The sequence below is a fragment of the Phalacrocorax aristotelis genome, chromosome 3 (assembly GCF_949628215.1).
Source record: "Phalacrocorax aristotelis chromosome 3, bGulAri2.1, whole genome shotgun sequence".
Lineage (NCBI taxonomy): Eukaryota > Metazoa > Chordata > Aves > Suliformes > Phalacrocoracidae > Phalacrocorax > Phalacrocorax aristotelis.
This window is the reverse complement of record NC_134278.1, coordinates 122,373,895-122,388,233: the sequence shown is the minus strand read 5'-3', so window position 1 is coordinate 122,388,233 and position 14,339 is coordinate 122,373,895. Positions and strand designations below refer to the sequence as shown.

General features: G+C 41.0%; 1 protein-coding gene across 3 annotated transcripts in view; it reads right to left on the bottom strand.

Annotated features, from left to right (window-relative positions):
- Positions 1 to 5,599: 5,599 nt before the first annotated feature.
- RGS7 (regulator of G protein signaling 7) overlaps positions 5,600 to 14,339 on the bottom strand; it is a 243,849-nt gene continuing 235,109 nt past the window's right edge. The window contains exon 17 of one of the 3 annotated variants that reach the window (XM_075089410.1): positions 5,600 to 6,274. In XM_075089410.1, coding sequence (XP_074945511.1) covers positions 6,224 to 6,274 — 51 coding nt within the window. In that variant the 3' untranslated portion in view covers positions 5,600 to 6,223. The remainder of the gene's footprint in view (positions 6,275 to 14,339) is intronic. The other 2 variants (XM_075089409.1, XM_075089408.1) reach the window with 2 other exon arrangements.

The following is a 14,339-nucleotide window of genomic DNA, read 5'->3' as shown; positions in this document are numbered from 1 at the left end:
ACCTTAGGTGTTTAAAAATGCCTTTGTGTGATTATGTCTGAATCTCCACCAACGTCTCAACGGGAGGGGAGTTTGGGGCACCAGTGGCCGGAGTGGGCAGGACAGTCCCCTGAGATCAGGCCACAGTCAGAGGCACATTCTGCATCTCCATCAGCCCTGGCCCTAGTGCTCACCTGCCTTTCCTTTAACACTTTCTCTTTTTTTCTTGTAATTTCTTTCCATTCTAAGAAAGATAAAAGAGGGGAGGTAAGTGTAAAGAGAGGTAGTGGGCACTGTAAAAACATGTGGAAGGGATCAATGGAGTAAGGATCAGAGGAACAAAGGAAAAGAATCATAAAAGATGGAGAATCCTAAAAAAGACATTACTGAGGGGGAGGGGGAGACAAGAAAGAAAGTCTAAAAGAAAAGACGAGTCATATAAAGAACAGCGCATCAGAAGAGATGAACTCAGAAAAGGTCATAGATTTCAGGTTATACATGCCTCTCAGCAAAAAGGTAGAAAAGTAAGTTACAGTAAATACGCCATTGCCACACATCTTTTAAAAAGGAAAGGGATAAAGGAACAGAGAGGTGGATAAAAAAGTTACATGAATGACGAAATGCCTCATTTATGTGATACATATGTGAAAGAAGCAGCCACAAGGTTACAAGGAAGGGTGGTAAATAGTAACTCTTTTGAAAGCTGACATATGTGATGAATCTAATGAGAGATTTCAAAATCTAATCCAATCAAAAAAAGAGCCAATGAAGGCGAACGCAGCAGAATATATTTGGAAGTGAAGAAAAAGTACAATAAAAATTGTGCAAATGCCACTAACAAGGTAACATTTACAATCGCACCTGAATATTGTTTGATATTTACTGTCCATGTCCACACTTGTAAATAAGGACTGCCATCTAGCATTTAAGCAGGTTCCCAGAGTTTATCATCACGGCAATTTCTCTTAACAATTTACACATGCAGATCCCTTATGGCAAATAGTGATGATGTTACTCACTCTCATGCAAGCTTTTGTGTTAAAGAATCAGGCCAGCAGATTCCTCACTCTCACCCACACATAAAGATACCCGCAGGTAAAGGGACTACAAGTATTTCACAGGTTAGAATCAAAAAAGTAAAGTGACCATGGGAAAAGAGAAAGACGGTTTGAAAAATGAGGATACTACTCAATGGACAACTGGATGCACCTCACTGACCCAAGACGAGTCAGCTACACACAAAGGGGAACAGCCATCTACGTTTCACTGCAGAGGATCTGAGCATCACCGTGCCATATAAGCTGGGACAATTCAGTAGTGGCCATCTGCTGCAAAAAGGGCAAGCCCCATAGCTGTATGTACAGACAGGAGTGCAGCAGTAATCCTCTGCTCTCCTCCTGTAAAACCTGGCTGGGAGCCCTGCAGCCTGCTCTGGGCACTGTCGCCCAAGAAAGCTGTAACACCCCCCGGCCCGGAGGGGAGCAGTGGAGTCACTCAGCGCTTCAGAAAGCACTGGTGAGAAAACCAAAGGAGACTATAATGATGCGATGGCCATTTACGATTTTGAGCAAAAAGGTAGGGAATATTTTATTATAGTGATTGTAGCAGCCTGGTCAAAAATAAACGGATAAATTGAAGCAAAGAAGATTTAGTTTAGATATTAAGAAAAAACTTTGTAGTGCAGAGCTAGTGACTGTCTGGAGAGACTGCAGCCCTCAAGCCGACGTCTGTACAAACAAAACCCGTTTATTTGTACGTACGTCACCTGAGGACTCCACAGCCCAGGAGAGCACAAGGAGGGAGAGCCCGGCCCCAGACAGATTGTCCTCTCTTCCCCTCCACCTCTGATATTGGGACCTCACGCTATCTTCAGCTCACAGGAGACAAAAGCATTAATCTGTTCAGCACAGTTAGATCAAAAGGCAGCTTGGTATGATTCACAACCACTTAGTAAATTGCTTAAATGGATTGTGGACACAGAATACGTTCAAAGAAACTGTTGTTAATTTCTCTTTAACACTTTGGGATGAAAACCTTATTTTTTATAGGTCCCTATAGCTATCAACTTTCTCTTAGCAAAATTCCTGTGTTTTATGAACGTAAGTTAATACGTCTGGTAGTAGTTCTATGCACAACATCTCTAGCTAGAAGGGACACTAAAAATATGGTAATTTAAAAATCTAAATTCAAACAGCTGTTAATCATTTGGCATAAAGACAAATAATTGGAAGAGCCATAAATAAGAAGCTGGTCATTCCCATCTCCTCATTCTAGTTTCTTAAAGAAAACAGCCTTCTCTCACTTCAATTGCCTGCTTTGGCTTTATTTTTAATAAGTAAACATCCTAAATGCATTCATATAGGTCTCATTTTCTGGATCTGGCTTTTGCCCTTCTATTTCTTATTTCTTGGGGGACCATTTGGCATTTATGTCTCACAGTTTCAAACAATGTTAGGGGTACAATTTGAAAAAAAGCAGTTCTAGATACTTGGTATCAATTGCTTTCTAGCTGAAAAAGGTATTGTTGGGTTTTAAAGGGTGAGCCACAGTTGATCTTGTCTGATTTTTTTGGTTTTGATTTCAACCCTGCAGAGCCACGACCAACAGGCTGGCAAACCACCAGCTGTATTCAGCCTCTTTTGCTCTTAATTCCTCAGTTGCCCAGTTCTCCTCCCTTGTCAGTTCTGTTCTGGTCACCACAGTTAAGTCCCATTTCTTACTCCTGTATGCACCTTCAGCTCATTAATTCTTGGCCAGTCTCCACCACTGCTTCAGCTCAGCATTTTGCAATTTCTCTCATCACTGTTGAAGGTCTTTTTCCTCCCTCTTTGGTTTTGTAGGGTTTCAGGACAATTTTTAATTGCATCTTACAGTAGAATGGATGAATATTGCCATTGTCAGGTAGGCACCAGGGAATCTCCTGTCTTTCCCACTGGCCATTTTCCTTCCCAGGCTGGTCTGCGAGCACAAAACCAAGGGCGCAGCAGCACCAGCAAACACTCATTTCCCCTGTAGGTGTAAGAACTATTTTATGCACAGGGATGAAGAAAGAGACTGTCTGATGAACCCCAACTCTCAGATGGAAGTGCTCAGCTCCAAGTGGTTATTTTAATGAATATTACAATTAATATCCCCCAGCAGAGGATGTTTTCAGCTTCCTGGGCAGAGCCAGGAGGCACTGATTGATGGCTTTTCCCCAGGAGACAAGAAATGTGGTCCCTTCGGGTTGGGTTTCTCTCTTGATCCTTTTTCCCTTAGCAGATTTGTGGCCTCATTGGAATGCCTAATGGGTATATCATTGTGTAACCAAAGTCATACTTCAGCTGTTTGGTGGTTGCACATTAATCTTGATTCTTGGAAGTGGGCCTTCATATAAATTTGGGAGCAAACTTTTAGTTTTCCTCTGTAGAGAAGAAAAAGGAAGTTTGTGGCTGCTTGGAGTTTCCAGTCCCCGAATTGTATCACTGGCAGATGACAGTGATTAGGTGAAATATCAAAAGATTGCAGACAAACTCTTTAAAAATCAACTGGTTGTAGGATAGATTTTGTTTGGGCCAATTCACTCATGTAACAGTGGAGTTATGAAACTTAATACAGGTCCCCGACTACTTCAAAATCCTCATTAGTAATGCATATTTTTAGTTTATAGAATTGTGTTAAATCCTGTGCAAGTACAGGGAAACACAGCCATTCAATAGAAACTTCAGATTTATTGAAGGGAAAGAACTAGGATAAGTACAAAATGGGTTCAAGAGTACAAATCCTCCACATCTATTTATTGGCCAGTTGGTGTTGCAAAGTGACTTGGGAAAAAAATATTTCTTAGGGTAAAGTTGCATAAAATACCTAATGCATGAATCTGAAACATTAGTTATTTGAAGGGAGTGATTCTTCAAAGCAGAAACTGGTATCTAATTAGTTAACGCCTAAAGCAAAGCAGGCGATATACCAGCTGATGCAATTGGTGGCAGCAGGAGTTTGGAAATAAATATCCTTCTTTGGCACTGAGAAGTGAAACAGAGCTCAAATTTCTGTGGATTGTCTGGCCCCAAGTTCATGCCTCAGAGCTCACATTTCTGTGGTAAAGGAAAATTAAATCTCAGAGTTTACAATCTGGGGTTCAATGTGGCTATTTATTAAAATTCATCTGGCCTTCCTAGACTGTGAGTATTTTGAGTTGACCTAGATGGAGCTCTTGATAAAATCAGGCTCTCATGGGGCATTTCCAGTGTTTCTGATAAAAGCTTAGTAGAATTGTGCTAACAAAAACTGAGACACTTCAAAGCAGTGATTATCATCCGAGCTAGAAACCAGAAACATAGTGGCGTGTGAAAACAAAGAACTCCAGAAACCCCAACTGAGCAGAACCTGGGGAGCAGCCATTCATGGTGATTTGTAATGCACTTTGTCCTGGGTCCATTCAGACTACCTCTTTAGAGATGCTGCAGTCAGGGCTGCGGCTGTACCGGGCTACTGACCGAGCCGGTGGAAAAGCAAGCACTCCTTGCAGAAGGCAGCTCAGCTCCCTTCTGCCCAGAGCTGCTCTGTGCAGGAGCACTGTCCCAGCGGCAACAACTCAGGCAGGTAGCCGATGTTAAATCAGATGACTCTAGCATTAATGAATTCAAATGTATTGTCTGATTGTGTCTAGGACTGTCTCACGTTGTGTGTGTGTGTGCGTAGGAGGGTGTGCATTTTCAGTTTTAGTAGTCCCTTTGAAACAAGATTCCTGTTTCTCAATATCAAAACAAAGTCAGTATGACAGGTGGTACTAGAGTTGGCTGTCCTGAGTCTGTCCTGCACATTGCTAGAAAGGCTTGGTTGTCCTAAGCACCCTACGATGCCCTGGAGGTATCAGCATTTTGTTGTTTGTTTTGGTTCCCATCATCGCTCAGAGATTCTGCCTACTAACCTTACGTCACCTCTATCAGCCAGAAGTGCTGGTTCTTAGGCCGAGGAGAGATTTCTGGTTGCAGCTCAGTTTAGCTTCAGAAGCTCCACATCTGCTGCCTCATGGACAGCGTCTACATGCTCTCATAAACCTGTCAGTAGGTCTCTGTGTGAGTAACCTCAGCAGCAGACATACGACAGCACACCTGAATAGAGCCCCTGAATTAAAATGACAGCCTCCTGCGTTGCTACGCAAGGTTTGCTCTACAGACCGTATACTTAGCACTCCCAAAGCACTACCTTTTCAGCTTAAAACATTGCATTGTTTCACAAGTGACAGCAAGGAGAAAGAAACACTGTCCTTCCTATTTGGCAAGTATACACTTGTGTTCTCAGCCAGCTTTGTTCATGTCGTTCCTAAGGAAATGCAGTTCAGTCAATGCGGTCCTGCGTAGCAACTGGGTCGCTGTGCAGGCTGTGCTACTATGGGCCTCGCTTAAAGAAAGGTTTGCTTATGTGGTGATGAGCAAGCTGGAAAGGTCTCTCTGCTGCTAGCTTGATAAAAGAAAATAAAAAGTAAATGATTATCAATAAAGTGTGTTTGATTAGGTGTCACTGAGAGAAAGAAAATGCCATTTCATGTCACTTTTAGAAAGCACAAGGTGTGTAACTTCTGGGGATGGTTTTGCTCTTGACTAATCTTCAGATTCAATATTAAAATCTCAAACTTCCCAAAGGAAAGAGATTCTGCATCTTTTAATGAAAGATAAAACAACAATATAAACATACACAAATTTACAGAGAAAGGATCAACTTTAATACATCTGGAGTAAAAGGTGTTCTTTTTTAAATATGGTATAAAAATAAATGCAAGAAACATTAACAGAGAATATACAGACAACAGACAAAGACACAGGCTTTCTTTCTCAATGTGAATACATCAGTGAAATGAAACCTTCTGTGCTAATTTATTGTGCAATAAATGTGATGCCATATGTATATTTATTAATATATGCATTTTTTACATTTCTTCCAGTTTTTGATTGACGTATTTTTTTAATAAACTGTGCCTAGCAGAAGCTTTTTTTTCACTGTACTTGAGCTTGCAGAAAATAAAAAGACACAGATCCAGCTTGATATGAAGGAGGAAGTGAGCAGACAGTTTTCGAAATGGAGGCATCGAAAGGCTAGAGAGTCCCTCGGAGTCTGTAATGCCTTAGTATACACAAAAGAAAATAAGTCAGGTCCTTGCTCATGCAACATCTTGTTCTACTGTCCTCTGAGTCAGGCAATCAGTGAGCTACAAAGTATGTATAATGATTTGAGTCTGCTTCCATGCTACAAGGTGATCCTTTTAGTAGGACTGCACTAGACTGGTTAACCTCTTTGATGTGAGCGATTTCCCCTGAGGAAAAGATAAAAACAAAAAACAAAAACAGAAAACAGAGGCATGATCACTGCAGACCTGTTCATCAGCAACCACTTAGTGTTGCCACATCACTGTCAAATAACTAGGGGCACCAACTGGAGTCTGTCAAATCTGAAACCACAGGAAGCCCTTGCGCTTAAACACCTGCACTGCCAGCCAGCCAGATTGTTTCACAGAATAAGCCAGCAAATGTAAAGGCCATTTTTGAAGGAGATTGGTTTGGGCTGATGAGCAACTAATGCTGAGGTTTTTGCTGTCGGTCATACCCAGAACTTAAAGAAGGCTACCATAAGTGAGGGCGCCTTGTGCTGCAAAGGTGAATGTGCAAACTGCAGTAGCTCTGTCACAGAAGACAAAAGGCTACTTTAAAGTTAAGGTAAGAAAGTAAGAGGCAGATTGCATAGAGGCAGGAAAGCAGCTTTTTCATTGGTTTGCTGGGACCGTATTTACTATTTATAAGGAGCGTTGGTCAGGTATATTACATGTGACTGCATAACACTGCTTTGAAGGGGTTTGGATTGCCACATCGTTATTTTCCTTATTGTTCCTCCTGTTGCAAGGATGCGGTTTCAGTTTTTTTAGCAAGTTCTTTTAATAAGGTATAATGACTGTGCTGCAAGAGTTAAGTCTGCAGCATGAAAAGGATGGTGTAGGGCATGTCACCATGGTATATTTCAGGCAGATTTGAGCTTTACCTGAGCCAGACAAAAGCCATGAACCCACATAACAGTTATTAGCTCTCCTAAGGCCACATAAAGGAGTTAGCTCTCCTAGGGCCATCGTACTGTGGCTCTGATCCAACAGAGGCAGAGCTGGCATAGCAAGCTTGCATCACTCCTCAAAGTGCCACAGGCATACCCTGCTAATGTAACATAAATAGATCATAAAACATTAAATAGAAAGTGGCTCTGTCTAACTCTCCAGTTAGGTATTTAATACTTACATTTATTGTATTGTTCATTTTAAGTGTACTACTCAGAAAAATCAAACTGATTTCAAGAAGCTAAAGTAGGAAATACTGTAACTATGGAGAGATGCTACACGTTATGCAGTAAAGGGTAAACGAACTTATTCTGCTGTATCAATGAGTCATTAAGTCATCTGCTGTATTACAACTCAGCGGAAATACATGAGTTAATATCTGTTGTCCTTATCAATTAAATTTAGGGATCTGCAAGTTGGTTTCGAGCATTTGCTCAAATGCAATATATCAGAGCAGGTCTCCACAGAAGTAAGAACACCTATACTATACTTTGCGCTCTGAAACGCAAGATGAACCAATTAGGATGAATAGTTCCCCTAAAATATACTTTTGAAGGGAATTCATGACTGGCAACGTTGGGTTAGATTGCTCCTCCCTCAGGTTCACCATATCACCTGACAGGATTAATACCTACTACTTTGAAAGACAGAAAATGTCCTTCCTGGCACGCTTTTGTCCCTGTGTCTAGCTTTAGCTATCACTTTCTACCTACATTAAAGTCACAGCTTCTTGCCAATTGTTAAGCCTTAAATTGTCTTCCTCTAATGTAACAGGTAAGCTGTTACAGTAAGACATCTTTTCAAGTAGTCAAAAAGTCTCAACAGCTGTGTGGCATTGGAATACAATTTAAAACAGCTTGCCCAAGATTAAGTGTTTTGTTAGGCAATTCATGATTGTCAGCCTTGGCATAATCTGGGAAAATATTGAGCATATGCTCATCTTTGCCTTTGATGAAGATATTTGTGCTTAATTTTACAGGTCTGCAGGCCTGTCCGCTTTCTGTAAACATATATGAGTCCCCTTTTGTACTGAACTGCATAAAACAATTAATTAAAACAATTAAACCAGGAGCACTCTATTAGCTGTTAAAACAATTTGCTCCATAACATACCGGAAAGCCACGCAAGCTCTTGTTGTGGGATAAGATCTGTGAAATATGTTTTTATTCTGATCTGCAACAGTTGATTATTCAGGAGTTGTACATTCCCTGGCATTTACATGGATGAACCATAACCAAATTCTAGCAAATCAGGAATGAACTGTGATATCACATAAACTAGAAAGTTTTGACCTAAAAGCAGGCCAAAACCTAGCTGTTAGTTAGTTGACCTGACTTGTATAATCTCACTCTATATATTATTTGAATTTTCCCCTACAGACACAGTGAGCTGTCATGACAATTTTTTTCTGTATTCTGCACCACTTGCTCCCTAGATATTGCTCATCTTTGGATACTTTTGCTCCTAAGACCTGCAGTGATCAGGATTTCTCTGGATGGTCCTCTCCTCCACCTCCCCTCCCTGCCCAGAGAATGTTACACTTCTTGAAGATATGAAGTCTCCATCTGAACAATAACATATGCTCTTTTCCAGGTAGTATTTCTAACTTATCTTATAGTTGAAAAAATGACAACTTGGAAGATACACGCTCCTTAAGAGATCTTCGTTTATGTTTATTCTGAGTCATACTTAGTTCTCTGGGAAAATAAGCTTTTAACGTACAGAATCCATAGGAGCCCCAAATACAGAATTATCCCACCTTCTTATTCAGATATGGAGGGATTTATTATTTTCCAGTTTACAGAGTATTTCTTTCAAACTCTGTTCCAGAGTGTACTTTTCCTTTAGATCTGTACAGTAGGGTTTCATAATTGTCACTTCTAGGAGATTTTCAGAGTTACTCGATTTAGAGACGAATGTAAGGATCATACCTTGTGGGCCATAATTTAAGAGCGGAGCCCAGCTACTTCAATACTAATAGCATTTCCATAAGCCAGATTTTGATTTGGGAAATCTATCTAACAGGCCAGTTTTGAGAAGTGTAGCATATCAGTCATCACACGTAGGAAAATGTTTCCTGTGCTAATGAGATTACAGAACAATTGGAAAAAAAAGTCAGAAGAAGTAGTAGATGTTTGTCTGAAGAATGAAAAGGAGACCCTTAATATTTTCAATATATTCTTGCCATCAACATTAAGAAGTATATGGCCAAATTCTAAACAGGATTAGGATTTTTGGCTGTATTGGTTCACTTTGGACATATTAATTGAAACTATTTAACAATATTTCTAATAATACAGAAGCCAAAATGAAACCCCTGCACGTACCCTGACAAGGGAGCCGTACTATGAGGAGGCAGCACAGCAGTTGGAGTGAGCAAATACACCTAAGGATTCAAATCAATTGGCCTCAGTGTTCACATCCCTACCTTAGCGTATTAACTGTTTAGCATATAGTTGCCCTTCCAACTGTACTTTTAGAGAATTTAGGGGAAAATTACAAAACCTTGTGCAGATTTATGAGCTGCTAAATACAAATGTGCTGACTGACCTATTTATACAGCAGAACACTAACACCTCAAATAATCTGGCAAACAAGTCAGCCACAACCTCGGTACATAAGTGGCTTATAAGAAATCAATGTAAAATTTATATAGTGGCCAGAGCTGAAATGTATGGTAGAGAAAGATCAAGTCTTTTCCTTTTAGGAGATTAATTCTTTTCCATTCTGCTAAGCATCCTCAATGGCTCCTTTTTCAAGTTTCTTTATTGCCAGCGCAGATGCTACGCCCCAGGACTGATACTGGTAGAACTAGAAATGAGAATGCCACTCGTCTGACCGGGTGTAACAGAGAAACGGCGTGAACCCCACTGTGAGCTAAATGAGATGCAGAGTGAGAATCGACCCTCCTTGCTCTCACCATTCCCTATCGGGTCATGTGTGACGCACCTGCAGCACGCCGGCAGCTCAGCCGGCATCAGTAGGGAAAGCTCCCAAGAGACATCGCAGTGCGCCACACACAGCGCTGGTACATAAACAGCCCCTGACAGAAGCACATCTGGAGAGGCACAGGAGTGGAAACAGTAAGTCCCTTTCCAAGATTAGGCAGCTCTTGCTCCTCTAGCTCAGGGGAGTTGCTTTAGCACCGCTCAGGGTGTCAGGATTGTGCTTTGATTTCCACAGCAGCACAGAACGCGGCTCTCGCCACCTGTGCAGGTGTATTTCTCTTTCAGACTTGTGGGGAAGGGGAAGAGGTTAGCATTTATTGAATTTGGGGCATGAGTTGTTAGCACAGCTGCAGTGCTAAGTGGTTGCATGTGCAGGAAAATCCTTCTGCCTATCACAGGGATTTGGGGTCCTCTGTTCATTTGTCATTAGGGCCATACTGTCCCCTGGAGCAGTCCATAGACGGGAAGCAGTGGCTGAGCAACTGCGTTCCTATTTTGGCTCATTCCGAATTGGATGACACTCCCAATTTCTTTCTCATTTCACACTAATCTTTACATTTACTGATGAGCTGCTCTCATTTGTAATTAACCTACAAACTCTGGCCAGATGGGGTAGTTTAAACTTGAATAACCATCTGAAGTGTGGGGTAACACATAAGATTTTCCAAGGCATCAATGCACTAGACAAATATTTTTAGTTTGTTTGTCCTAGGCGTGACCCCTCAGGTTCCTATAGCCCTCTGCAGTTCTCATTCCTGCAAATAGCTTAAGGCTCAGGTAACTGTTTGTCAGCTGGGAAATGGCAGACACTAGCCTAGTACCTGAATGGTACGCGCTGGCTCCTCACTTAGATGAATGTGGCTGTGCAAGTGCTACTCCTCAGCTCTTCTCTTCCAGCACGGAGCGCAGCAGCTTAGCTCCAGCGGCTGCAGAACAGGACACAGAGGCCAGTCCTCACTGGTGTGTCCTACAGATGCTCTTTTTTCCTAACTAGCCTGGTCATCACTCCTTAAAAACCTAAAACTAGATTTTGGGGCTAATTACTAGTCCAAACTAAAAATATTAATTATTTCATCAGTTCTTTTTAGTCAAACATGAATTAGCCATCTCTTTCCTGAAAAGGAAAAAGCCCTCATTTCTACAACTACTTATTATTTTTATTATTGTTTGTATTTGTCAAACAAGAAGCTTTGTGATTCTTTCCGACTAGCTATTTTATGGTTTTAAGTTTTAGGAATAACCTGTAAGTAAATTTCAAAAGTACAATCAGGATTTCTTCTGTGACTGCATTGAACATGAGATCCCACAGCTGACACTGCACTGAAGCTCGTTCATAATGAGAAAAATAGAGCCTTTCAGTGCTGGATGTACTTCTGGTCTGGCACAGTAGAGCTATTGTGTACATAACAAGTTTTACCTGTTCATATAGAAAAATTTATTTATGACAAAATTAAATGATATATTATCAATAAAGGGATGGGTTTTAACACGGCAAGACTCTACATCTGTTTAACCATCTAGGAAGTCTACCCCTCACTTATAAGAACTGAATAAGCTGTTTTAAAGAGTTCTAATTCCCATCTCCAGACCATAATTTGCTAAGTCATGTTAACTGACATCAGACTGAGCCACTGTGAAAATGTGCTGTGTTCAATGGTCTTCACATTTCTTATCTCATGCATGAAATGGTCTAATGTTACTGGTTTGGAGGGGGAAAACATTAAAGGACACTGCTGAGCAAGTGCTTCCAGCTAAGTGGGAGAAGACAGCTGGAAAGGGTGTGGGTAATGTAAGAGATAATGGTTTTAAACTCAGAGATATTAAACGGTGTCTAGTTTAAGAGGTTACAAGTGAAGATAAATACCATCTGATGGCTCTCTGGCGTAGTATATGAACTGAATTTGGTCTGTTTTGTTCTAGCTGTATTTCCATAAAACATCATAAATTTGCAACAAGCACATTTGCTGCAAATGAGATCCCTTCATCTCAGGCTTCCAGACTGGAGACCACAGCTAAGCACCAGGCTATCTTTCTCTCACGAAGGTGTCCTGCTCAGACTACCAGCCTGCCACTGTCACTAATCCCACATGCACATGAGAAATTAAAGACAAAAGTCATCCTTAGAGGACCTCTTTGTTCCCATCAACATTATCAGTGCATGTTCACCTCTTTTTTCTCTGCAATGTAGATGCTAGTACTTGAGGTAGAGGAAGATTCCTGATTTCTCAAATTAATTTATTTTTTTAAATATGGATTTTTTCCCCATGCAAATTCCTCAAAAGAATTTCAGTTTTTAAATGCCTGAGAAACAGCTCATTTTCCCCTCTCTGCTACTGTGGCAAGCAATGAGATTTTCCTGCTCCCTGACCTATACCTTAAGCTTCCCTACTCACCCCCTCGGGAAGCTGCAGGTGACTAGATCTTAATTATTGCCAAGGAGAAACCCAAGGGGCTGAGCTGGCCAGGGGGGAGCACAGAACACGCTGTCACCACCGCTCCCTGTGCCTCTGAGCCAGGGCTATGACACCTGTGGTTGCCAGTGTTACTTCAAGGCAAAGCACTTAGCCAGAGGCATCACTCCAGTAGTGCTGAAGTGTATGTGCACTGTATTTTCACTCAATACCTGGGGCTGTCAATAAGTGAGGCAAACAAAGAATATCTGTGCTTACTACTCAAAGGCAAACTATAAAGTGTTCCACAAAAAATATTACATATAGTAAATGCCAGTTTGCTATTACTTAATCTGTATTGTACGTGAATGCAGGCGTGTTTCTAACATTATTCATGTTGTCTGTGGCAGACTGCCAAAGGCATTAGCAGTTTTGCACTATCAAATCTACAGAGCAAGCTAAATAGCCAATGTTTTTAAGCTGAGCATTTAGGGCTTTCATACAGTGCACCATGTATTGAAAGTTTTCTGGAAAGAAAACTCCAATGTCAAAGAAATGCAGAGCTGAGTTTAGGGGTTTCTTGTGTATACAGCTCCACTTTTATTTTTCCCCCATCAGACTAGAATAATGACTCATTATATTAGGTTATTTACACTTAATTAAAGGAATAGTACAGAGGGATTGCCCTTACAAAGTTTCTACACTTTCTAGTTTAACAAATGCTTCCTGCAGCAAGTATAACCCACTTTAAATCATCGCTGATCAGGAGCCTCTTATAGTCTCTGTCTTAACAAATCAGGTTATGAATTACAAGGTCATCTTCTCAGGTTCAATCCCTAGACAGAATCAAGGTTACTGGGTTTTTTTAAACACTTCAAATGGAAAAAACTGAGATCTAATTTAGTTTAATACAAACCCACTTTGATATAAGTGAGAAAAAAACCCAGAGAAAATTAGTCTAAATTTTCCAAACCACCAGAGAAGAGAAACTGTAATTTTCATCTTACTAAATCATTCAGAGAGGACAGCATTTATCCAGGTTGTAGAAGACCTGTTTCACACCTATTTTCTCTTTTAATCAGAAGAACAGATCTATACCACAGTCCCTCAATTCACAGCTGAACAAGTTAAGTTAATCAGTACACCGTAGGATATGCTGAGAAAGGTTTCCCTCATCCCTGCTGGTTGGAACCACTGTACCAAGGTAGATAATGACATATTATAAACTCATCATAACCAAGAACAAGAGCGGAAGAACAGGGATGTCTGTTGGCAAGGGGTCCTGGGGCAGTGGGTGATGTGATTTCAGTTGTCTTGGAGAAAAGGTTTGCTCTTGAGCATCCTGATGTTCTGGATTAATTTGGAAGCCTCAGAGCTGCTGATCTAATAGACAATATACATTCTAGCAGTGACAGGTTTTACTTTCGTACCTGACCCGACTTGACAGACTCCACCCGGATTCACAGGTAGTAGTTTGAGGAAAAGCAAAACCACAGCTTTTATTTTATAGCTTGCTCCATGAAAAAAATATCACTCTCTTCTACTGAAGAACTACTAACGCCTCACATCCAGAAATCTTTGTTCCCTTTTCTAGCTCACAGTTGGTTTATTGGGCCTGCCCTGCATCTCTGGCATCCTGCTATTCTGGTACTTCTGCCCTGAGATTAGCTAGATGAAAACTGGGCATGCCTGCAGGGCATAATGCTCCAGCGTTTATGCACAGAAGTGCTGGTTTATCAGTAAAGCTGGTCTGAGAGGGATTATCGGAGAATCACCTCAGCGCCTCCCAGTCTGTCTTTATTTTTTCCCATTTGTGGTCTATTCTCCTCACATCTGTCTGCAGCTTGCTATTTCTTTCCTTATAGCCACCTGTTTACATACTCTTTACCATAACCAGTTCATGATCTGTGGGCTGTTTAAACTTCCATGAATAAACATAGC